The sequence below is a fragment of the Pseudopodoces humilis genome, chromosome 10, assembly GCF_049639895.1.
Source record: "Pseudopodoces humilis isolate 2021_Gansu_Grassland_sample_001 chromosome 10, ASM4963989v1, whole genome shotgun sequence".
Classification (NCBI taxonomy): Eukaryota; Metazoa; Chordata; class Aves; order Passeriformes; family Paridae; genus Pseudopodoces; species Pseudopodoces humilis.
The window spans coordinates 25,686,248-25,712,598 of NC_142209.1; the positions used below are offsets into that span (position 1 = coordinate 25,686,248).

Genomic DNA, 26,351 nt, shown 5'->3' on the forward strand with positions numbered 1-26,351 from the left:
GAACAAAAAAAGAAATTAGACAAATATATTTCTAGTCAAACACCCTCATCTTCATTTAAAAAGTAATTGGTCTGCAATAGCCCAAGTGAAATAAATACATAAAGTAGTCTTTGGCCACTTCCTTACTTAGGAATATTCAGGGGTTTCAAAAGTAATCACTCAAACCAATGAATGGTAAAATAAATGGTCGTTTTAGGAACTAGAAAGGAGAAGAATGGAAGTTATGGGTTCAATTCTTACTGCATTTAATCATAGCAAAGAGCAACATGTAGATACATATAAGGGGAAAGGGGAAAAAAAAACCCAAACAAAAAACTCCCACTCAAAAGATTCTTTTCACTTTGGTTCAATGAGAGAAGGAATCCTACTTCCTCCCTCAAATCTTAGATTATGACTCCAAGAAATATGCTCCTGAACACATTTCACTGATTAGCAGTATCTTCCTCTACTCCTACCCAACTACATTTCAAAAGAGAAACTGATTCAGTTTCAGTCTTAAAAAATGCATAAACTACATTTGCTTCAGAGCAATCCTTATTTTAAGTGATAAGCCTACCAGTTTTGGTGTAAGAAAGAGAACATCACAAAATCAGTATTTTCTCATCTGTTTTTACTTGCTCTCTAGACAATTGTTAAAATAAACTTTTGGGAGACCATATTTTCTTGCTCTTAAAGACAACATAAAATCTATTCCAAATTTCTGTAAATGGCCAATAATCATAAAGTATTTACAAATTTACACATTATATGAAAAATAGTTCAATCTATTAACTTTGTGAAGAGAAGTACCACAGCCATGCAGAGAGTTGGGAAGCACTTTCACATAAAGAAATTCTCCAATACCTCTAACTTCAGTTTTTTACATCTCTCTTCCCCTCCACTTTTACACTTAAAGGTCACAGCAAACCTGCTACTTAGGAGAAGTGGGCAGACTCACCCTGCAGCCCTTTTATTCCAAGGGCCAGCACACGAGGTGCATCTAAAAAGGAAGATGAGCCACAGATATAAAAAGTCTTGTGAATTACATTAATTTCTCAAAGCAAAAATTAAGGGCAACGTGCATTTTCTCTGAAGATTCTCTGGTATTATCACTATAAAAAGAGAAGATGGGTCATGCAGAAACCCACCAGTGCTCGAGTGCTGACTTGCTTGGTTCACTTCAGTTGTTGGTATCAGGTATGTGGCAGACTTTTACATGAAAGCTCTGGAGGAAGTCAGCTCTAAAGTAAGCTGTGACATCTTTTCTCAGTCACTCTAACTATGAATTTAATACATTTTTTGATGTGGTTGTATTTGAATAGATATTCTATTCATGTTATTCTGAATTCAAGTTAAACTATAAAACAATGTTCATTGAGCTGTCAGTCAAATTTCTACTAACAAAAACATTTCTGGTACTTCCTCCATTTCATCGTTGTCTACCAAATCAAAACTTCCTTAGGGGTTTTTATACTGACAATATTCAGAAGTATTTTGAAATTAATTTCTGCTTTAACAATAGAAAATAATTGCAGACAAACCTTCACAGCTGGTTTTAAGAATATCAACACACACACATCAATTACAAATACAGTTACTAATATTGCTACATTTAAGGTATATGTATGTAAGGAGCCTGATTATACTATTAACAATCCTCTCTCCTATATGCTTATACATTTTTAGAAAGAGAATTCAATCTATTTAACAATTCACTAACAAAGCTATTCCTTAGCTCATCCCTGCCATAACCTGCTCTATTCAGAAACATATGGGAAAAGACATTAAATAACCAGTGAAAACCATGGACTTCTGGTATTAGTGCTACACATTGCATACCCCTATTCATTATTCCACCTCCCTTGTTTAATCTATCATTAAGACTCAGTGACCCTACACTAAATTTAAAGCAGATCCTTCCTTCCTCCCATGCCTAAATTCACATACTTTTCTACTTGGGGATGCCCTCAAGTATTAGCCACTCTACAGGGTTTCTCTAATCTCAGCTCTGAACTATGTTGTGCTATAGAAGCAAGAAATTGCTGGTTTACATCTTTAACTATGGAATCTTCCACCCAAAAAATCCCCTCCTTTACTTAATAAGATAGAGGAAAATCTTTCATGTAGAACATATTTAACACGTTTAAAAATGATATATTCTCTTCTATATGATGTAGAAGTTATAAAGTATATTATTTTAAAGCAATGTTTCCCTCAACTTGTGTCCCAAACATAATTTCATTTGAAACAGTTTTAAATCTTTCAAAATTTTATTGTCACATTATAGAAAAGCTAGATCTTTATTTGTATTCAAAGTCAGTATGAAACAAGTTTCTAATAAACAAACTAAAAATAAAAATAAAAAAGAAAGAAGGTGACCAAATATCAGGTATTAGACTTGCTTTTATTTTTAACATAGGAACTAAAAACATAAAAAAAATATTAAGACCTCTACCTCTCTCTTTGAACTGATAGCTCTCAGTGAAACAGTAATGGCAGTACAGGTGAAAGCAAATAATGAATTTTCTGAATGAGGGACAAGAATCTTTGTTGTTACCACCTATAGTATTTGCCAACTATAGCCCTGCCTTCCTCTTCCACAGTAAGGTGAACATTGATCTGCACCAGGATTTTAAAAACTTAAAGACACTAAAACTCTGAGTGAAGCAGAGGTGAAATTCCATTAACAAAATGAGTCAGGCAGAGGTACAATCCAATTATAGATTTTTATGTCTACCAGAAGAAGCCATACAAATTTGTTTTGGTTTTGTGTGTAATACTACTTTTGGTCAATTTAAAAATGTTCAGCTAAATTTCCTCAAAAAAATAGAATAAAGTTGAAAAAAGCAGATGCAACCAGGCCAAAAAGCCCAATCTGCATTCTCTCTGGCTCTTCTTTCTTTAATTTTTTTTCCCAAACAAGTCAGTACTTGAACAAGTATACATGAGTCACAAGTACTTTTAGAATACAAAAAGTTGATGGAAAAGCAAATTATTAAGGTTCAAATTGACAGGTTATCAGATACCAGAAAAATATTAGGAACAGTTAAAATAAACACACTAAGCCAAGAACAACACTAGAAAACCTGAAGTCTAAGTTCTACACAGGTGCAGACATGGGAAGATGAAGGGAAAGTGTTACTGGAGAATGAAAATAAACAGTAACTGTGAACTCTACAGATCAATTTGAAGACAAAAATTATTTGGAAGCCTCTCAAGTGAGGAACTTTCTTTACAAACAGAAAGACTTTTATGAAAAAAAGAAGTGCTGCTAGTGCCCCAGTCCTGTAATCTCTGGTTCAGGCATTTTTCTTAAACTGGACTGGTTTCCAGACCTGGACTGCCTAAATTAAAAATATAAGTAGTTTCCAATATTGAAGTCTACAATATTGAAATTACATTTTCCTTTAGAATTCCAAAATACTAAAAGAAAACTACATTATCTTGTGCCTCTAAGAGGAGTGCACAGCTGAGTCTTTCTCAATGCAATGAGTTTATTCACTGCATCTTCAACAGCACCCACCTTCACGAACAGCCTGGTCTGAGTGACCCAGAAACACACAAAGCTGGTTCATGATGGAGAAGTCAGTATTTCTTGAATATACAACTAAATGCAATTTCATTAGTGTTTGACCAAAACACTACAGGAGTTACCTCTTCTGCAGATTCCTGTCTTTACAAAGTGCACCATTCATTTGCTGCAGAGCAACAGAAAACTTAATGATCACTTCAGAAAATGAGCTAATATAAAGCTATTCTGACCATTTTCACTATTCTATCGTGCAAACTTGTCATCTCACTGAAATGGAAAGACTTGAATAAAGGTTAACTTAATTAATTAAACATACATATTATTTCCTCCACATTTTTCAGTCTTAGCTTGACATGTAATTCTATATCTATTAAATAAGCAGTGAACACTGTTCCATTTAATGAAAAAAACCCTTAAATTACAGATTAGTGAATCTCAGCAACTCATTTTCCTCAAAACACCTCCAATACTGCACAGAATTAACATAGTCTCCATCACAATTCCTTTATCTAAAATAAAACTAGAAACTATGTATTACAAAACAAGATTCACAGATAACAAATATTAAGATCTGAAAAGATCTATTCAGCTCAAATTAACACATTTCTATAAATCAAAGCAAAATTCATCCTCACGTTCATTCCTGTTACAGAATTGTCACCTCAATAGCCAATAAAAAGAAAGAACTAATGAGGTATTTCAGTATCTCCCAAAGAAATATTTTCAGCTCTGTTTTTCTTTTAAGTGCTTGAAAGGAAAAGAGTAATGAATTGCTCCCACACAGTATTTTTATTATTCTGTTATAGCAACAAGAGAGTTACACCGAGTCTTTATTTTTCACATAGCCCAAGATATTTTTTTGTCTCACTGCAACAATGACAAAGGAAGCAGACCAGGTAGGACAGTTATTTATCAGCACCAGGGAGGTGCTGATTGAAGCAGTAAATGTCCTTGTTTCTACTAATGGCTAATAGGGTGAGATGACAGATTTTTTGGATAAGTGATATCTGAGCGCTCTGCACTAATATCCAGACAAAAATCTAATATACCTTGGAAGTAAGCTTCCAAAACAGACAAGGATCTATACTTCTACCAAAAACCAGGCCATCCAGCTGTATTTTGTGGAGTTTCCAGCACTACTTCTTCCTATTAGGATGAACATCCCCTACTGGAGCCAAGCAAGCATCCTCTATGCCTGAAAGCAGCCACATTCATCAATTCAATTCTCATGGATTTGAGATGGGGAAGACAAATCTGTTGAAGTCCAGCAATAACAAGCTGGAAACTTGAAAAAAGGACTGAGATTTCACTGGTCACTCACCTACACAGAGAGTATACTCTGGACCTAAAGTGTTTCAAACAGGACAGTAAAATCATAATCACTTCTTTTATGATCTACTTGAGAATATTTAGAACAAAGTTAATTAGAGGCACATCCAATGGCTCAATGTATATAACAGTCAGGCTAAAGAGACTTAAGGACTAGAATAGATTTATTAGCACTTTTTTTTGTTGTATGTGGAACTAGCTCAGCCTTGAGTAACCACAGCCTGGACAGTTTTGAAGACATTCTCCCAGGCCACTTCTCAGAAATTTTCCAAACCAATGGGACACAGGACCCTTGAGCACTCACACAGATGCAGAAGAAGGGAACAGGCCAAATGCCTTCCAAGAGAGAAGTCAGGTGTGTGATCACTTATTAGTGTGATCACCACCATGACACTGTGGTATGTGAGGCCTAAGCACACATACTATCAATAGCAGCTGAAAAACATTTCATAAAGAGCTTGTGATCCTGCCAGTGAGCTGTCACTCACCCACCAACCATCAGAAAAGGGTCAGAAAGCCATGTATGTATCCAGCACATGGAAGGCATGAATGATGGCAGTAAATTTGGTGAATTTAGGTTGCAGCCTTGTGTTTTTAAGTAACATATGCAAGAACAGCAGTTCTGACTCAATGAGAACCAAAAAAGTTCAGTTACAATGTACACCGACAGGAATCTGGCAAAGAATGACCTCCTCCAGCAACAAAACCAGCTCAGTAACATTAAAACTCTCCACGTGAATGCAAAAACAAAGGCTTTTGGACACTCTGTTTTAAAGATAAGTATCAGCATCTTGTATTAATTTTGGATATTTCAAATAGTTTTTGTAAAATCCTCTTCCCTTGAAATAATAGGCCATTACTAAAGCCCAATGGATCAGAAGTCCAGGAAAAGGTTTGCCTGCAGATGTCTTATGAAAACGAATTCCTGAAAAGCAGCAGGAAAACATGACAGGGATGGCAGAAAGCCAACAAAAAGCTAAGAGGTGCTGGTCATGGTGTCACAATGACAAGCATTTTAAACTGTCATTCCATATCAGGAGAAATGGGTGTAATCTGTCACCAAAGCTATGGAGGAAATGGAGAGATGAGATTGGAAGGGAAATAAGTCACTCCTTTCCAAAATTTTCAAACCTGTTTGAAAGTATGGACTGAGAGACCAGCTATTAAATGGAAGCTCAGCTATGATGGCTTTGGCAGTGATGGTAACCCAAGGACTCTACCATGATTTGCAAGGAAGTGGTGGAAGCAGGAAATCATTCAAAGACACCTGCAGTTAGTTCTGCCACACGTCTCTGACCTTGCTGCAGACTCTGAAAGCATGGAATCAATCTATGCCTGAAGAAAACCCTCAGTTATTCACTGAAACTCAAAAGTTCAGTTATGTAAGTGATGAAAAAAAAATCCTGTTTCTAGATTTTGGTATACAGGTAATATCAGAAAAACAGGAAGCTTCTGTTTTTATCACCATCTCTTTGAGACTGATATTCCAGCTCTTATCCTTGGAAATAGGTCACTAAAAGACTTTGAGGATATGCTAATGGTTACCTTAAAAATGCTTACAGCTGCATATGAGACATTAGCCTTGAGAAAGATGTAAAATTTACCTGTAAGAAAGCTGCAGTGCCATCCAAATGAACAAAGTGAACAAGAGTAGAAATTACAACCTTACACTTTTGTTTTTCAGTATCTGTCTCTGATTCAGAAGATCTTAAGGCATTTTTACAGTGCAGGGATAGAGGAGGATAGAAAAGCACATTTTAGAATAAAAAACTGTGTAGAAATACTTGCAAATTAAACGCCTCTTTTTACTTTCTTCAGAGCTTTCCTTTCAAAAAAGAATCAATAAAGCTTCAGAAGAGTAAACCATGTGCAGTTTGTTCTTCCTGCATCAGCATCAGTGCCAATTAAATTCTGAACCTTAAATCTTTATTGTTTCCTATTAGCTGCTAACTAGAAGGAACACTGTGATTTTCTGAGATCCCAGGCTGAGACTTGTTGTAGCAGCAGTTAGAAAAAAAAAATGATCTTGTTTTGACTTGTCTGCTGGGTAAACTTGACATTGAAGCTACACAGTGGAAAATAAATACATAATACCAAGATGTTAATTTTACAGCAACACTTAACTCTTGTGACCACAATTAACACTCAGGGAGGGGAAAAAAAAGCCATTGACAGGTCTGCCTGGCTCCTGCTTCTGCACTGCTTCCCAGGCTCCTCTCTGAGCAGTGGCTCAGCTCCTGCACCAGCCAGGCTGGCACTGACCCCAGGGGCTGCCTTCAAATCAGCACGAGGGGAGCAGGATGGCAGGGAGATAAATGCAGCTGTAAAATGACATTGACTTCCAGCCAGGATCCAAAACAGAAGTCTAAGAGCAAAGGGTTGCTGAGAACAGCTCATCCTCTCCTCCTCCCTCTCCCACCCTCAAGCTCTGCGAGGAGGGCAGGACATGAGCTCCATAGAATAACAACAGTTTTTTGGGAACTACATCCAATTTCTGAGGCAGAATTTGCCTTCAAATTATGATGCTACAAGGTCTTAATTTTTTATACAATGACTAAAAAAGGTGCATTTGGGGAATAAAGTTACACTTGTTTTGCATCAACACCTCTCCAAATCCTTCACTCCACTCCCTGAGAGCACAGGACTACTGTTGCAACACTGAACTCCTCCAAAATACCATGAACCTCATGATATGTTAGAGTATTCTTATATCTCTTCTAGAACAGTGACATTTATCATTACACTGGAAAAATAACTAAAAAGAAAACCCCAAGAAGTCCATTTTATGGAAGAACATGGATAGCATGCTTAGAGAAATTAATAGTGTGAGCATGTTTCTCTTTATGATATGAACACTAAACTTTCTAGTAATTTCTAATGTATCAAGGTATTACTTTCTAGCAATTCCTAATACTACACTTAAATTACCAAGCAGTCAAAGAAGAAAGTGCAAAACAGACTTTTTTCATCTTATTCCAAATGCAATACAGTAAGCTGCCAATGATTCACAAATGGGAGAACAAAAGAATGCAAGGAATTGAGAAAGAGCTTTTAAAAAATCTGAGAAGCTTGTTTTTTGGTTTTTTTTTGGTCTGTGGAATCATCCAAAGTTAAAAGATGGATCCAAAGTCCTTTCTGTTGAAGAAGAAAGTCATCATGGGAAGAAATCCCTGGGGGACACTAAAACCTTGAAGAACATGCCAGCTTTTTTTTACTTACTCATTAACGTAATAAAGGTAACAATTTGCTACATGAAATCAGTAAAGACTGTGAAATCAAAATGGCAACCTCAAGAAATTCCAACTAACTGCTGACCAAATCCTACCAGCTTCAAGGACATAAATGCCTATCAAACCTTAATAATTAAGTAATAAATCCCTTTAAATCAATATATTTGGAAGACTAATTCAAAATTATTAAAGAAGCAGATAACACTCCAAATTAAAATACAGAGCACATAATATGTAAACATCAAGCACAAAATATTATTAATTGTTATATACTTCTCATGTATTTGCACTACACTCATATTTCAAATGCAAATATTAATTTGGAGAGAAATACCTACTGTATATGCACACACTGAAACAGTTTGCTCAGCTATACTGCATCAATGGTTATTTGACAAGTTATAGCATCACAAGCTGCTCATTTACATATTCATCTACTCTCTGGTTTTTCCTTGAGAATAAATTAATAAAACAACTATTTGACAGATCCATACTAACAGCTTCTCCTCTTAACCACAAGAATACTCATAGTTATGCAAATTCAGTGTATAAAATATATACCAACAAAATGACACCAAAAATGTAAAAAGAATTCCTGTCTAAATCCTAAGAACGTATATTTTTAACTATGACAATTAACACCAGCAATAAAAGTTCAGCTGATAGAAAGAATTTCCATTTCATATTCATATAATAATTAGTGAAAATTCAGTTTCTGAAATATTAACGTGCACTATACTGACACACAAGAAGAGTTTTCAGGTATAATTCAACACACAAGCATTCTGCAAAAAAAAAAAGCATAAAAAGAACAATACTTTTAAAGTTTCAGATTACGGTATATTTTTTTTCTGTATTGCATTGTGAGGAGAAAACAGTATTTAGAAAAGATAGGCCCGATATTGATATTTCATTTAAACAAGTAGAATGCAGAAATTCTTAAAACTGTTTTCATTAAAACCTGCAAAAGTCAATAAAACAGAAGATGAAAGGAAAAATGAGAAAGCAGTACAAAAGAAAATATGTATGTGAGCAACAAAAAAAAATAATTAAAGAAACAGAAGGAAAAAAGGACCTTAAAAAGAAAATGAAAAAAAAAATAAGAGAAAAAGACAATGTTTACTAAACAAGCAAAAGGACCTACAGACTTAAAAATTCAGTTGGGTGACTGTCAGATTTAGCAAGTCATATCTGAGTGATCCTAGATCTGACCTAAAAACTGACACAAGGCAAAAAACACAAAATGAGAACTGAAATTGATTTTCGGTTCCCATCTGATTACCAATGTCTTGAGACAACAGACGTTTATTTCAGACTATTCTAAAATTATCCTCTACTTCAAACAGTTTGCACTTAGGCTGCAGAATAAACATTTCATCTCCAAGTTTTATTGTTCCCACTTCCAACTGATCTTAAGAAAGAAAATGAACAAAACAGAATGCTAATCTAGTTCTCTAAGGGGGAAACTGTTTCTTTTTGGGTATTTAAAAAGCTTGTATTTCTGTTTATGGTGATTCTTTGCATGGCTTCTCTGCAGTGAGTTGAAAACACCCAGCACATGCACTTTCCACTCAAGCTTTCATTTATTTGTTTCTACTCAAGAAGAATTCTACCACCTCTGTTTACAAAATTATTTTCTAAATGACACTGTTTCTGCTCCAATGGAGGCTCCCCAATGCTGCCAGATTTGAAAATTACTGATCTGCACCAAGGAACTCGTAGATCCAGCCCTTGTAAAATGGAATTGCATTGGTTTTTCACTTCAAACACAAATCCTAATCTTAAACCTCCCACCCACCCAGCTTACTGCACACTTCAGCTTGGAGGATGAAACAGTCTAAGCAGGAAAACCAATTGCTATTAAGACCAAAGCAAAAGAGAAGATGTACAATTTTGAGATTTCAATCAGTAAGAAACATTCAATCCACAGGACCAGCTAGAAATGGTCACTTTGGTTAAAAGGCCAAAATAGATAAATATGGGAGATCTTTCCCATAAACAGGTTTTCTCCGCAGAGCTCTTATCGCACTGTCACCTGTGCTAGTGCAGCCTCAGCTGTGAACTGCAACTTGCTCTGTGGGAAGATTTAAGGAGGACAGTAAAGGCATCTCCACAGCAATTCAAGTTTCATCTCAGTCTATTGCTCTTAGTTCATCAAAAAAGAAACTTTCAGCTCACCCCAAACCTCACAGAATAATCTAGAGAATTTACAGCTTTTCCACTGGCCTCATAAGAGCCATCCTTGAAAAATTACTGTGGACCTGCCTGACTTGGCAGTTTTCCTTCAGTGTCAGGAAGTTTCACTGTATTGCTCTGCACTACAAAAGAAGTGTCCTCTTCCACTCTTCTGTTGCTGCTTTTGTGAATGTCGAAGCTTCTCCATTTTGTTTGCCTTAGTCCTGGCCTAGGCTGCCCTGTGGTCAGAGCTCTCAGCTGCAGTCTGGTCTTTTCTCTGCCAGCCCAAGGTCAATGCAAGGAATAAAAAAGAGCCAAGACCTTTTAAGCAGAGTGGGTGAAAGAGACTGTTAGTTATAGGTGAAATTGTCAACACATAAAAACCCTCTGCAGATTAATCCAAGCACTTCTTACACTCCCCACTTTTGAATTATTCAGGAATAAGTCCTTCTTGCCTTAAAAGAGGAACTTTGTGAGCAAGTGCAAACAGAAGTTTATGCAAGACACAGAGGGGAGATGTTGAACTGAAATTCAGCTTACAGTTACAGAGAAATTAATAAAGGGACACAAACACAGCTCACAATGTTTCTTAAATAAGAGTCACTGTGTTACAGTTGCTGAGTTCAGCAAAAGGTAGCTTGTCATCAGAAATGAGTGAAGTAAGACCAATGTAAAACCCTTCTGTTTCTCCTAGAAGAAATTGTAGATATTTGGGGTGCCCTGATGCTGTGAGCAAATTAGCTAAAATTAAGTCTGTCCTTGGGTTGTTGGGGTTGGAGTAAGGTATGCACAGCTCTGCCATGTGATACCAGGCAGACAGACTTACTCTATTTCATTAGTACATATTTGTAGGAAGATCTCTCTTCCTTATATAGAAATTGTAGAAAAACAGTAAAAAATCCTTGTTCATTCAACTCCTCTTTCCCTTTTTTCCTTTAACTGGTTATTTGTTGCAATATTGTGAAGGTCCTCAGCTAGTCTGTACTTCCAAATTAAAGTAACATCATAATTTCTAAGAGAGCTAACTAGGTATTAGATATACCAGATAGATAGAATCATCTTCCTGGGGACAAAAGAGTGGTGGGAGTTAAGATCTTGGTACACCAAATCTCTGTTGTCTACACCTCTCTCCCCACTTTTCTGCACTTTCCAGTAATCAGAAAGTTTGACCTACTGCCCTCTAATCAAACTTAAGAACTTTTCTTTTTAACCTGATGCAGTAAGAAGTGATTCATGAACACATTCCTGGTTATCCATTAAGTTCTAGTTCCCTAAATACGATAAGAACAAACACAATAAAGTAACAATGGAAAGTCTTCAGTCATAGTTCAACTCCCTTTCCAGGCAGCACCCACCCCAAAGCTCTTTTCCTAATCTTTCCACAGGGCCACATAACCAGGCCCTGCTCTGGATGGTGTTTTTTTGACAATGCTGGTTGTCTTACTTTATCTTTACTACCCGTTTCTTTGTTTTTAAAATATTTTTATCAGTCAAACAATACTTTATGTAAAAGTAGCAACAGGAATCTCAGTATGATTTTGTTTGGGGCAGTCATACACATGTGGTTTTGGGGTGAGAAACCAGCTGGTTTGGGTCACTCGTGGTCTGAGGAGAAGCACATCAAGAAACCACACTGAAGCCAATAGTTTCATCCACATGAAAACAGCAACACTGGACATACGTGCTAGGCCTTGTGGGTTTCTTTCTTTTGTTGATTGTTTTCCTAGTGTGGTCATCAAAACATTGCCTACTTAAACCCATCCTACTGAGCTCAAGGGAGGCAGAAAAATGATCAATAGATAATTTTTTTTGCAAGCTCTGTTGATCTTGTGAAACGGAAGAGGGCACTGAACACAGTGCTCCTCTCCTTCCTCCTGCGTACAGGAGCAAGTTCTACAGAACTGGGAATTAATCTGGTCAGAAGATGGATGATCTGATCAAAAATGGGCAGATTTCATACAGGAAGACACTTGTGGTGTGCTCCTGTCCTGTGAACATTGTCCTCAGAGAGTCCTTAGAGTGCTCAAAATCAACTCTCTGTGGATCTGACATGCAGGTAACCCCAAACTTCACTCAAGTTGACAGATCTTGTGGCAGCCGCTCCTCTTCTGCAAGATCTGGTTTTTCCTTTCCGTTCTTTTTTAGCCTATATTGTCCCTATGGCTTGGTCTAGCTGTGTTTTAATTAGCTTGCCTCCACCATACCCGGAGGAGCTTGAACTTGAGAAACATCTGTACCCTGTTTTTATTTGTTTCTATGTCCCCACAACAGTGAATGCAGTCTCAAAGAATTTCCTGTGCCATGGCCACTCTGATGCTCCCTCTAGTTGGAAACCGGGCGGTTTGGTTTGTCTATACATTAAATATGGATATTTACACTGCAAGTTTGTATCATTTCCACTGTCCACCATCATCCCCGTGTGACTTCCAGCATCAGTGCTTTCAAAACAAGGTAAGAGTAAGTTCACTTTGGTCTGCTAATCTAGGCAGGGAATAATAAAAGTAGATTTGAGGCTTGGTACAAACCCAAAAATTGTGATCAAACTATATAGTTAGTAAATTGTTTGTCTAAATCTTTCATGTGTGATGAAAGATTATTATCATAATTCATTAGCAAATTACAGACTTTGTAATGCAGGCAGTCACAAATTTGGCTTTGTATCAATCAGTTGAGACCAGCTGGGTAGAAATTAACACAACTCTGGGATACATAAAATGAAGTGCTCTTTCATTTTTAATTCACTGGAAACTTTGAAGGAAAGAAATGGAAGCCCTTTCAAAAATGTCAATTTTCCCTGCTTTTTGTAAATCATTCCATTTCACTGTAGAGATACAGAGATACAAATAAACATACATGGGATGTGTGTAACTGAATACCACAGAAACTGCTCAATCAAAATAAATTTAATATAAAGTATATATAAAGAAAAGCAGTGCAGTTAAAAAAGTCCTTTCATTATTTCTGAGACAGCCATATACATTAGTGATCACCAGAATTATTAAACAAACACAAAAGCTAATAGCCAAGCTACTCACAAGATACAATATTGTCAAAATTCCTGCTCTGAGCTTTCCCAGTCTACCAAATGACCTTGTACAAAAATGCTTGTTTTGATTATGTCTCCTTTGCCTAAGCTACAAGGCTGTGTATAGTGACAGCTGCATTTGGGAGCAACTTAAAACAAATTTTATCTTAGTGGCACCTAATCCAGAGACTGGTACAAGCAGCATGGAAAAGTCAGTGTCAAAATTAAACAATGAAGGCCTTTCTAGGAACAGATGCTTTTTCCCTGCAGCTGTAAAAACCTTAAAACAATCCTATGCCCCACTGTCTGGTCACGCAACTACCACAAAGCAAGGCATAAATTTTGCCACTTATTGCAAATATTTGCTGAGAGCTGCTATAACCCTTTTTAAAAACAGTAACAGGGATTTCTTGTGGGTGATTATGAGGCCTTTTTATCCTTTAAATGAGTGCAAGGCTCTCCAATTTATGCCCACAATTCCTGGTACAAAACCAAAAGGATAACTTTTCAAATTTGTGTTTTACACAGATAAGAACGTAACTGAAAACCCTGTGAAACAGGTTTACTACAGAGATGGTGCCTGTGTCACTAAGGTGTTATGGATGGGACAAAATTGTTAATTCACAGTTGGAACAGCAACTGAGTGTTTTCTTTGCATAGTAATTACAAAGCAATGTAGTGCAGCACTATCATTACACTGCTGCTTCAAGATACTTTTGACCATTTTGGTGTTGGAACTCTCCACAACCACTACTTTAAATATCCTTATCATCACAGCTATCCAAAAAATTACCTCTTTCTATTCAGTGAATGCAGTGATAAACTTCTGGCTGAAATATTAGCTCTTAGGAAACAACTTCTGTAACTTAATGAATATAAGTAAATCCTCAGTTCCCAATTAAGTGAGCAATTTACAATGTCAAGCATGTAGTTACGCTCCATATGAACTGATGGGGATTTTAGATTAGCTTCTGTTGTGTATTTAAAAGTGATAGCACCAACATGATTTACATAAGTAAAATATTTTCAAATATTTTCTCACCAAGCAAGCACTCTAAAATTGTGAAGTGTTTCCTTTCTTACCCAAGTTAAAAAAAAAAAAAAATCAACTTTTCCAGAACAACAGTTCATTAGCACCTCACTATTTATAAGTATAATTGGGTTGTTTGATGAGAAAACATGAGAGAACACTGTGCCTACTATAATTTGCACAAATACAAATTTCATTGTTTGAAAACAAATCAGCAATTCAACGAATGTGTTTTTTTTAATATAAGTGTATATCATGCAATAATAGAAGTGATCGTATTATAGTTAACACAGGATGGAAAGGTTAAACCATGTTCTAAACCGCTTTAATTTAAAAGCTGTAAATTAATTTTTTTTAATTGCAAAAAAATGCTAACTTGAATTTTTCATTTGTTATTCAACTAAATATAATTCACACAGATAACAGCACTGTGCTCTTTAGCTACAGAGTGCTGCTTTCCCACTCTAAGTAGCACAGGAGCTGGGGACAGAGCTGTTTAATATGTTCATAAAGCTGCTTAGGTTTTCTTGTCATTTCATGCTAACACCTTTTTAATAGCTAGCATTATGATAGAAGCCTTGCATAAAAATTCACCAACCCGAAAGTAAAACACGGCAAATATTCAAAATCAGAATAGCAAGTGATGGTTTTAATTGCAGTTTTTAAAAAAATCAAGGTTTTAAATTAGGTCTTGATCCCCAAAATCCTTAGCATCCTTAAATTACATGAGCAAAGCCTTTCAATTCAACATGATTACTTCTAAAATAAGGACAACTCACATGACTGAGCATTTACAGAGCCAAACCCATAACCAAAATTATAACAATGACTCCTCATTATTTTCAAATTCAAATAAATTGATCCTTATCCTATGAGAGTTTCTCTCCAACCCAACTAACATTTATAGGTGGAGGGGAATAGAAACAGAGAAGGAGAGAAAGGAAGAAGAGATATAAACACACACACACACACACTAAACTGAGTGCTGACAAACTGAACGTTAACAGATGTGTGACTTCTAATTAGTTATAATAATCTGTGCTATTGGAACCTGCCTTGCCTTCCCTTGCAAATCAAACAGCTTCCTTTGGAGTTTTAAATTCTCTGGGTGCTTCTATATTTATGCAAGGAAAAAAACCTTGCTTCCAGCAAATTTTAGATAAACTACAGTGATAACTTTATGAAAGGAAAATATTAAATTATAATTATCCTAAACAGACACAGTCTTGTGAAACTAACCCTACATTCATATGAAAATACAAAGCATTGACTATAATGAATTTGATTCATCCTTGGACACAAAGCTTTACCACAGTAAACTCAGTCAACTGTTGCTCTTGCTTTTATATTCATAGTACTTAAATAGCGCACTTTAAAACAAAAAAAACTCCAATTGGCTTTTCATACATCCACCCTCCCCAAAAATAACGCACTTGAAAAACCCAAATGATATGAAAAGGCTTCAAGGCCTCTTTTCTCCTTTTCACAGCACTTTTTTTTTATTTCTGTTTGCAGTAATCTGCCTTTCACTTTCTCATTGCTACAGAACAAACGAGGAGGCTCAGCACTTTGAAAAGGGGGCTCAATGTGTAATGGGTCCACTAGAATTAATTTAGTTGCACCAAATCCATTGAGCAGTGAGGTTTTTTTCTCTTCTCAAATCATTTTGAGTCGGATGCAGCCCCCAGCCTTTGTAATTCTAGTAAAGCACTTAAAGTGCACAGTAGGTGTTCATCAGGACCATCTGGTCAAAAGCAAAACAAGCTGCTGATTTTGCCTTTGAATAGAATGAAGCAAGTGTGAATTAGTCTCTTCAATTAGCACTATTACAACCTGTCAAGTGCATATTGTAAAACAGGATTATTACAGTATTGGTCACCAGTGCAATTATTTACTCTCTGCCTTTTCTTGCATATAAAAATGTCCATGTTTACTAGTTTTTAATAACTGAAGATCGTTTCTTTAATGATATGCACGTCCAAACCCACCAAAATCAAATTACAGGTTATGAAACATATTCCGTCAGGAATATATTATGCTTCATAATTAAGTGAGAAGCAGTGCCCTTTCTTTATCTCTTACTGCTGTTTCTGTTGCAGAAAAAGAAAAATAGTTATATACATTTTTCAATGGGATATCTTCGAAACAGATCTCTTCAGTCAGGTATTAAGATATTTTAAGTGCCTAATAAAGTTATCACTGTTGAGCAGGTACCTAAAAGGTATTTTCTCTTTATTTCCCAAGGAACTTCCTTTTCATATAATTCCCAATACGTGATCCCTTACAAAAAGTTTATCAAGGATTTCTTTCAGCAAATATATTTTACTTTAGATATGTGCTGGTTTTCTGTAATACAAAGGCAAAAAACAAATCAAGAAGGTGATTTAGCTTTTTAAAAATAGATTTATCTCTCCCCACTGAAAAAAATCAAAGCCTGGCTTGCTAGCAGGTCTTCCTTTACCACTGCAGAACACTGAGGCTATCACAGTGATGTTTAAATTATGTATACTGCCCTTACGACTTGCTATAAATTGAGTATAATTTTAAGATGGCAGATTTCTTTAAAAAGCAAACTAAATGTTCAAATTTCACAAAAACATACAGCTCTGGAGTACAATCAGTATAGCAATGTATTTTAATAGCTTGTGTGATACTAGAAGTATTTGAACAATAGAATGTTTGTGCACCTCCTATTAAATCCAGAAAGTGTTAGTTACTGATTTTTATTACAATAATAGCTTTCAACAATTTTAAAGCAAGTACAAAATGTCAAAAAATAAAACTACTCTTTCTGTAACTATTAATATATGTACCATATTTGGGCATGTATATTTCTGGTAAATGTATTTTATTGTAATTATTTAACTACAGCATTAAAAATAATAACATTATTTATATATGCACTTCATGTCTCCATGTCGGTGTCCGATGTTTACTCTGAATGATCTCACTCAGCAACAACTGCCTTGAAAATACTTTATTCAGACACCAAAAAACAGATCTGAAAAAGGTACAAGACCTTCAGCCAGATTATTTTTCTGCCTGCTGCAGGTGATTTGTCAGCTTACCTATATTCATATATTACACTTATTTAGGAATTTTAAATGAGGCCTCTGCCTGCGTGTTCATAATGGTGATTTTGCATCTTGTTTAACATTCATCCACTCCTGAAAAAAGTTTAAAGAAATTCATCACAAAGGATTTGATAAGGGTCTGCCAACACAGAATTTACAGTTTATCTCAGCCCAGGCAGTTGTGTGCACAAATAGTTCCTCCTCCTGCCTGGAGGGCTATTGGATACATTGCTTTCCATATTCCACCTTAGCCAGTGGGTCTGTAGGGAACAGAGAACAAATAAATTACCTAGCACAGGTGACAGGGATGCTGAGCAGGCAGCCTCTGCTTAAGTTATTGGCTAAAGGAACGGAATATAGAGCAGAGGCAGCTATGCAGAGGCAGCCAGTATTTAAAGACCCATCTTCTCTGCACTGTTTGCACAGATTTTGTGTTTCACCAAGAATTCTAGTGCCCAGCACATGCTGTACATAGTATTCTCAACTGGAATTTCCAGCAGTTACAAAATAAGATCACCGATCTGAGAGAGAACTGAGGGTTCTGCATATATAATTCATCCACAGCTTGCGTACACTGGATATTTTTGCAATCCTGCACACAGGAATCACAAAAAGGCTTCAAAGTCTGTATCAAAAGAGTAAAATAGACAAATGTAAAGTCCTTGTTTTTAATGGAGCAATCCAGTTTGTTAAAAATGTTTAATTTTTTTTTCTCTGTCACTGACTAAAACAAGAAGTGTAGAGCACATTATTGTGACAAGAACTCAAGTCCATTAAGTTTTTCACAAATTAGTTTGTCTGCTCCAGGATTAGAATACAAACTTGCTTTTAACATACATTTAAATATTCCCCCTTCTGAAAAAGGCTTTCCTTCATTTCGGTCAAATAATGAAACTACAACCTGCAAAAATGAAAAGTAGTAGAAATGTTCATTTCTAAATGAGAACAAACTGGTAAGACTAGATAGAAAAGAAATTATTTGAGTGTGGCAATGCCTTGTAATAATTTAGTACAGAGCTGCTCAAACCTAAAGTTAAAAAAAATCTCTCCAATTTCAAACAGGCTCTTTAAATTATCTTAGCAGAATAAAGAACAAGTCTTCAGACAGAAAACTCCTAGTCTTGTATTAGGAGTTCAATTTGTCAAAGTGTCTTTATTTATCACCCAATACACTGGAAATGTATTCATTTACAGTTTCTTAACTGGCATTAAAACCTACCAATTTCCAATTTAAAATGTAGATCATGGAAAAAAGTAACCATGATATTTCCCAGAACAGTATCTGCCCAGAATTAATTTAATACTGCAATTTTACAAGAACAAACAGATGTCAGAAACCTGTGACACAGATTAATTTGCAATTTAGACCATTGTGTTATTATTAACTTTCCAAGTTAACTACTCTCCTGCATAACTGAAAAAAAAAATTAAATCGAATTAAACAGAATTTTTTACACATTCCATTAATTTTTTATTTCATTTCCAAAGATTCTGTATGAGTTCATGATGACAAAACAATACAACTGAATGTAGCTTGTATTTTTTAAGATGAGAAATAAAATCTTAATACATAAAGAGTTAGCTATTTTGATAAAAAATGCTAAAAAAAAAAAGGCATTTTAAAGTACCATCCAAAATCCAACTATTAAAATAACATGCAATAAATTTTGGAAGCAGACATGAGCACTACGGCATCAGGCTTCTCTCAGATAATTTTTTGTCACATGGTTTCCCCATTAAACACCACGATTTCTTTGAAAAAAACAATTCATCCAAATATCATTTACATGCATTCTAAACAATAAAAACAACAGAGAAATGCAGTATTAGTAATTTAGAAAAGCACAGTTGTGAGCTCACTGGATTTTGCATTTAATGCGTTGCTAAACATTTCTGCCTTCTCAAAGGGTGGTGGGGTTCAGTTTTTTGGTGCAAGTTTGGGGAGTTTTTGAGACCCTCAGAAAAAATATCTATTCCTTAAAATTCACAGTACTAATAACAACACACTGAACCAGTAGCCCTTGAGAGACAGTTGCACCCAACTGTGGCAAGAGGTAGAACATTTCTAGAATCTTAAATATTTCTTTTAATAATTGATGTAGTCATTTTGAATCTTTCTGCATAGGATATGGCGTGTGAGTAGATTGCATTAACACTGCTTAAACATTTCAACTTGTCAGTATGGCCAAGTCGATTTCTGAAATATTTGCTGTATTTTCCCATCGAAACAGTAATAAAGGTAGAATAAATATATGCCACTGCTTTATAATCACTGAACATTAATGAATATTTTATGTCTTTTTAAATCTCCCTGTTTAATTTAAAAGGGTGAAATTAAGTCTCCTCCCTGCAATATGCCAATTATCTGTAAATCAAACAATAACTTGGCCATTATAGTCCTTTTTGTTAATATACCAGAAGCTAATTTGAAAACACTGAGCAGCATTTTTAGGTAATAATTGAATAGTCCTTCCTGCCCTCTTGTGGCTGGCAACTGCATCACTGAGCTTCTCCACCGTTACAAAAAATACACCAGGAGGAAAGTAAACTATTAATTTGTTAAAGTGTGAACAGGAGAGTGAAGAGAGAAAAAAAAAAATATCTAACAGTCCCTGGAGAGGACAGAGACAAAGGAGACGAGGAACGATACCACCAATTCCTCCAAACTACAAGGACTGCCTAGATTTGTTACAATGATTACTCTATGCTAAAAGAAAAAAAAAAAAAATTAAATTAAGAAGCCATTAGGGAGTTAACATTCAAAACAGTGCTTGTTTTCTATAATTAGACAAATGTTCACCAACCCTTTTACCTCAGCCAAATCCCCAGGGCTTTCCAGGAGCCTTTGCACAGACAGACACGTTCACCTGTTCAGCAGCAACCACACAACAAGGGCCGGAGAGCTCATTGCACTTTAGCCCCTGAATTCACATTAGCCCCTGAAAATCCACAATTTTATACACTCTATTGGGTGTGACAGATACAAGAAAGGCAAAGAAAGGTTTTCTGCTCATGCTGGTTACATGGTGGGAGGGTTTTTATTTCGGTCGTTTAAGGAGAAAATCATAAATAACTTTTAAATTATGTTGATTTCATATGGCAACCTGATGATGTAACCTGCCACTAGCAACAAACAAGAAAACTTCAGTGCATGGAAAGGCAGCCTTGATTCCCCAGTCACAGTTTTCTGGCTCCCTTAAGCCAGGTAAGACCCACCAGCAAAGAAGTAAATGATACAGCATTGATAAAAACCAAACAGACAATATATGTATACATACTTTGTTTCAGAATCTCACCATTTTAAAATTAAAACCACATATTTTGATGGTTTATGTCTATAAACATTCAAATTCCTTATAATTTTAGAGAGTCAAAGCTCAGCCCCTCAAAAGTCAAACTGATTCAAGTATGTTTGTTTATTTGAATTACCAGAAAAAGCAAAACAGAACTTACTACAGTAGGTCTAAACATAAGAAGTAGAAAACAGGCTTTCACACAAGGGAAAGATTAGAATTTAGTTCTTAAGAATAACAGGATTCACAATGAAACAGTTAGCGATCGTTTTTCAATTGTTGTGTGAGATACTACTCCCATAGCTAATATTACAGAACTTAAATTAATTCTGTCTACCATATCAGCATGTGACATGAAAAACTTCAATAAAATCTGTTCAACTCTAAAAGACTGAGAGAAGTGTCTGACCAATAATAGCAAACATACATTTAATTTGAAAAGCAAACATTTAATCTTAATATTTTGTGATGTGAATTCTGAAGATTCACATTTCTAGGTTGTTTGTCAAGTTTCCAGAAGGCAGTGGCTTATATGGAAAATAACATCCACAACATCTGGCATTAGATATACCATGGAACACTAGACAACAACCTTTGGGCTTGGAAAGGAGTTCTAAAAATATTCAAGGGACTGCTTATACTGAATTCAGAGATTCCAGAGTCACATAAGAGATACTTGTTCCTTTAGGACTTAATTTTGCTGAAGTTCTCTCCAATATCACCCCTTGCTGGCCATTCCACAGAATGGCAGCAACGTCCATTACACACAAAAACCATTTGGCTACCAGGCCAGTAAGAATTACAGCACTCCAACAGCAACCAGCACAGTGGTCGAGGTGCCTACAAAATGGAGATGGAGCTGGTTCAAAGAAGGGAAAACAGAGGGAGCTTCAAGGGGCTTCAAGTAAAATGCAATTTAAATAACTCAATAAACACTGTTTGTGTATTTTGTATTGTACTAGAATACAAAAAGAAACATCCTTTCTGTATAATTTAACAGAACACCTTTTTCTAACTGAATTCTCTAATCAAATTACTGCAAATCTTGATGATCCAGTTGATTAAAATAAAAAAGACTAATAAAATACAGGAATATCTACCAAGACTCTGCAAACCTCTTTAAGAGAGCTGGCATTAGCTATAATGAGCTACATTTATTCTTCAGCTGTGAAACAGCACTCACCTCCTGAATGGTACTGCTTCCTGAGAAGTTGAGGTTGTACTCCCGCTGGACTTCTCGATGGGTGACAATCAGCATGAAGTTTTGATTTAATGACTCCTGCAGGGCCCTGAAATGGTTGAAAGAAAAACAGGAAAATCAGGGATAAGCATGTTATAGCTTGCTTTACAGTTAGATGCAAAAACCCCAGGGTACCCTAAATTCTACATGGACAAGTCCAGGCACAACATTATCATCTCTCTTTTCACTCTTAAATGCAAGGAAGCATGCTGAGAATGACCAAAGGCCATTCCTGAACTCCTTCCTTAATAAGGTGACTGCAGCCTTTAAAGCTCTTCTAATGTTAAGTATTTTCAAAATGGAGAGTCCCATTATCTTCACAAACATTGGGTGTATTTAGCACTCCTAATGCCATTAATAATAGGCTTGTCAGCATATTGATGGCCAGACCAAATATCAAGCTATGATGTACATTAAGAACTGATGGTAAGCAGAACAAGGCAAAGCATGCTCTTGCTGCTCTAGGGTTACCTGAAGCAGAAAGCAAATGGAAACTCTTCTGTTTAGTTTCATTTAAAGCACAAAAACCCAGCTAATTAGAACTGGAAAATTAGCCACAGCAAAATTTCTTGTGTGGGTATTGAACATTTAGAAAAATTAGTTCTGTTCACATTGTTTTAAATGTACATAACAGAGGTTTTAATTTTAAAAAAATATTAAATTAAAAAAAAAAAAAATCAGGATACTGTTTAATCAGGTCATCTATATCTTCATGTGGTTACAAACCTGTTTTTTTTTTTTCTGATTTTCCTGGTAGTAAAACAACTGGATATTAAAAAGGCATCCTGATTGCTTAATTAGATACAAAATTATGCAGCTATCTTCTTTTCAAAGTAGCAAGCAGGACTTCTGTTATAGCCATGGCAATTATGGCAGTGTGCAATCTTACACATACTACAAAATTGCAGCAACACTGTACCACAGCCTGCGTTTCCAAACAATATTTATGCAGACTTGACTTGTTCAGTGGCATATGAAATTTAATTGGGCCTATTCAATCCTTTTTTTTATCACATACACTTAAAAGAATGACAGACTGTGTTTTTTTCCCTCACATCTTCACTGTTCTGTGACACTTCAACACGGCGTTCCTCTTAACAATAAAGGACAAATTCTGAATGCAGATCAGCACAGCTGTATCTTACGATACAAGAGGACAAGAAAGACTCCTACATCATTTGAGACCTGATTTGTTGGTTTTAACTCCTTCTGGAATTACTGATCTTGCTGCTCAGATGGGAAGGAACTCCTCATATCATACTCACTGGATGCTTTAGCAAGAGACATAATTTGCTTGAAAATCTCAGGGAAATTTACCTTACAAAAAATGGCTTCACTTGGAGACCTAATTTGGTTCCTGTGACATCTCAATAATCATATACTACAAAACAAAACCATGAAGAGCTATTTGTTGTCTTTTATGGTTTTCCAGTATGGAAAATAAATATAACTCATTGTCAATGCTAACTATGATCATGTGCATGAGAGACACTACAAATGTAACTGGAGTCATCGATGCTGAACATATACTTTTCTGCACTTTCACAAGATTTTCTACAAAAGGCCTAAAATTTTTTTAAATCCTTAACAGTCCTTTAAAATATGGGAAAAAAATTAAAAGAGGAGTCCTGAAAAGTTGTATGCCTATTTTCAAAGATAATTCTAATTTGATTGTTATTAAGTTTTGCATCTCCATAACCATATTTTCTATTGGCAAATGTTCAGTAGCAACTAAAATATCCTGCTGTGCTTTTTCAGATTCTGATTTTTTTATTTGTTTTCAGCAAATACTGGAGGCAAATGACAAATTTAATTGCTCTGAAAACATTAATTACAGCATATGTGAATGGTTCTGGATCCCATACAGACTCGCACAAGGTTCTGTTATAGCTAATTTTGACTCTATCTGAAAATCTGTAGATGCTAACTGATAACATGACTCATGTTTTCATTCAGTAATTGATGTAAACATAGAAGGAAACAGGCCAGTCTGATCAAACCCTCAGTCTCTCCAGTTATGCATGATCCACACACTTCAGCACAACTCAAAATACAGCTTGCTAATAAAAAGCATCCGCTCATAGGAAAAGTTTTCCACTTGTGAGAGCAGGAAGTATTTTGGAAAGGAAAAAATACTCTTCAAACAAATTTAAATGAAGTGCCTAAAAATTAAAAGCTTTAATTTTTGAACTAACAATTTTGACACCTCTACTTTTGGGATTTCTAAGCAACACAAGCTGAATGTTGTTAACAAACAAATTCTCAGCACATATTCATTGACAAACAGTGAAAATAGAGGCTGAAAATTAGCTGGCTAAAAAAAAAAAATCCTGAAAAAAATTGAGGAAAAACTGGGTTTGAAAGTGTTAGCAAATACTGTGCATGGTTAATTGTTCACTTTTTCTTCAGAAAAATATAAAATGAGGAACACTTTATTTAATTTACACAGAAATGCACTAGTCAACTGCTCCTACATCAAAATCTCACATGGTCTGACAGCTGTAAAGCTTGGACAGTGTCCACTAGAAAGTCAGAGGGAGAAGGAATTGATGGCACATCTGATGGGTGACTGATGGCAGCATTGGTGCCCACCCTCCTGCGTGGGATGGGGTTGATGTGAACATGCAGCCAGAGATGTCTGTCCCTCCCATAATCATTTCCTCCACAAAGGGGGATGCAGATTACCCCAAATTACTTGGACCAAGATATAAGTTGGCCAAAAATTGTATTTTAGCCCTTTATGGCAATAAGAAATTTTACAAGATGAATGTATTTAAAGGAAACTTCTCATTGACACTAAGCTGAAGCTTATTTTTATTTCTTTTTAGGTCCATGTAAGTGTATTGAGAAGAATGACTTTGAATATAATGCAAATCTCTAAAATTTTGGCTTTAGTGTCTGCAACTGTTTAATTTTCCTGGAAATTAACGTTACAGTTGACTACAATAATTTTGTAGTATAATAATTTGACTACCAAATAAAATAGCTATATTAAAAGGGAAAAAAAAAAATCAGGTCAAACTCTAGGTCCCATTAAAGACAAGACAAATTTTCTTTCCTTTTTGTTTTCTTTGCTGCAGCCAGTGCTAAGTGAATTCAATTAATCTGAGAATTAATTAGTGGGAAAAGAAAATAAAATTCTAGAAAGAGGACTAAAGTAGGCCATTCTCACTAGAGCCATTTTTACCCTACTGCAAACCCCAGCTTTCAAAAGCATTTGCTGATAGGTGATATATTGACATTACAACCTTTTTACCTCAGCTGAAGGATTCTGCACTCACTGTGCAGCACAAGAGGCAAGGGAATCTGTATTTTGGGGCATTAATCCTCCAGTTGAGGTACCCTGCCTACACCCAAAGTAGAAGTCCAAGAATAGACAAAAGAAAATACATCAAGAGTACAGTCATTGCTCTGATCTCTCTCTAGCAAGAGACTTGGACATATAAAACAGATTGGTTCTATCTATTAGGGGATTACATTAATTCTCTGATTTTTTTTATATGATACTTTGCCTTTCAGCAGCATTTTTCTTTGAAATTTTAGTAATATTTTGGAATTTGACACCAAAATTAAATACTTAATCAATGATTTATAAATGCTCCTTTCCACTCCAGTTTTTGTGAAATCTACTCAGTATTTCCCACTAGGCAATATATTTCTAAGTCACACAGAGATTTCCCCCAAAACCTCTGATTTTTATATAAACAGGCATGACACAAGGTAATTAACATTTCCATTTTAAACTTACAGATTTATACAAGCTCATGTCAACAGAAGTCCAAATTTACTGTAATTACAGATTATTTACATTAAAACAAAATAAGAAATCAGTATGTAAATGTAATGTTTGTTGTAGCTAATGCAGCAGGAGGTGGTAGATTAGGTTCAAACAGCAATCAGTTAGCAAATCTGGCTAACATGCAAATGAGCAGAAGCCCTTTTGTTTACATTCTATTGCATTTTAAACTTCAGGATTTTTAAACTGTCTCATGAACAGATGTGAAAATAAAACATTAATCTTACCATTCTTATGGAAGCTTTCAAAGTAACTAAAGCAAGGCACTGCTCCTGTCCAGCTAAACAGACAGGACTAATAATTGGAGTTGCAGGTTACATCGTTCTTAATTAACACTCTGCTACAGTTGATAACGTACAACAAGACACCACATCACCACCACTGCTCTGTAATGATCTAAAGCAGAGGCATTCAGCAATATATGGACCTATTGCATGAAAAATGGGATCTGTGGGTTTTTTCTTACTCACACAGATGATTACACCTGTTAAACAAGTTACAATCACTTCGCAAAATTGCATTATTTCTACCACTCTCCATGGCTTGCCCCTGGGGTTTTAATGCTTTTCAACTTCCCAGTGATTCATCAAGTATAATAAAGTATCTTTGACTTTCAGCTACTTAGCAAAAAAAATATAAAATACATTA

General features: G+C 35.6%; 1 protein-coding gene across 2 annotated transcripts in view; it reads right to left on the reverse strand.

The window, feature by feature from the left end:
• FAF1 (Fas associated factor 1) overlaps window positions 1–26,351 on the reverse strand; it is a 153,454-nt gene that overhangs the window by 84,334 nt on the left and 42,769 nt on the right. For both annotated transcript variants that reach the window (XM_005521141.3, XM_088060187.1), the window contains exon 7: window positions 21,851–21,956. In XM_005521141.3, the coding sequence (XP_005521198.2) occupies window positions 21,851–21,956 (106 nt within the window). The remainder of the gene's footprint in view (window positions 1–21,850; window positions 21,957–26,351) is intronic.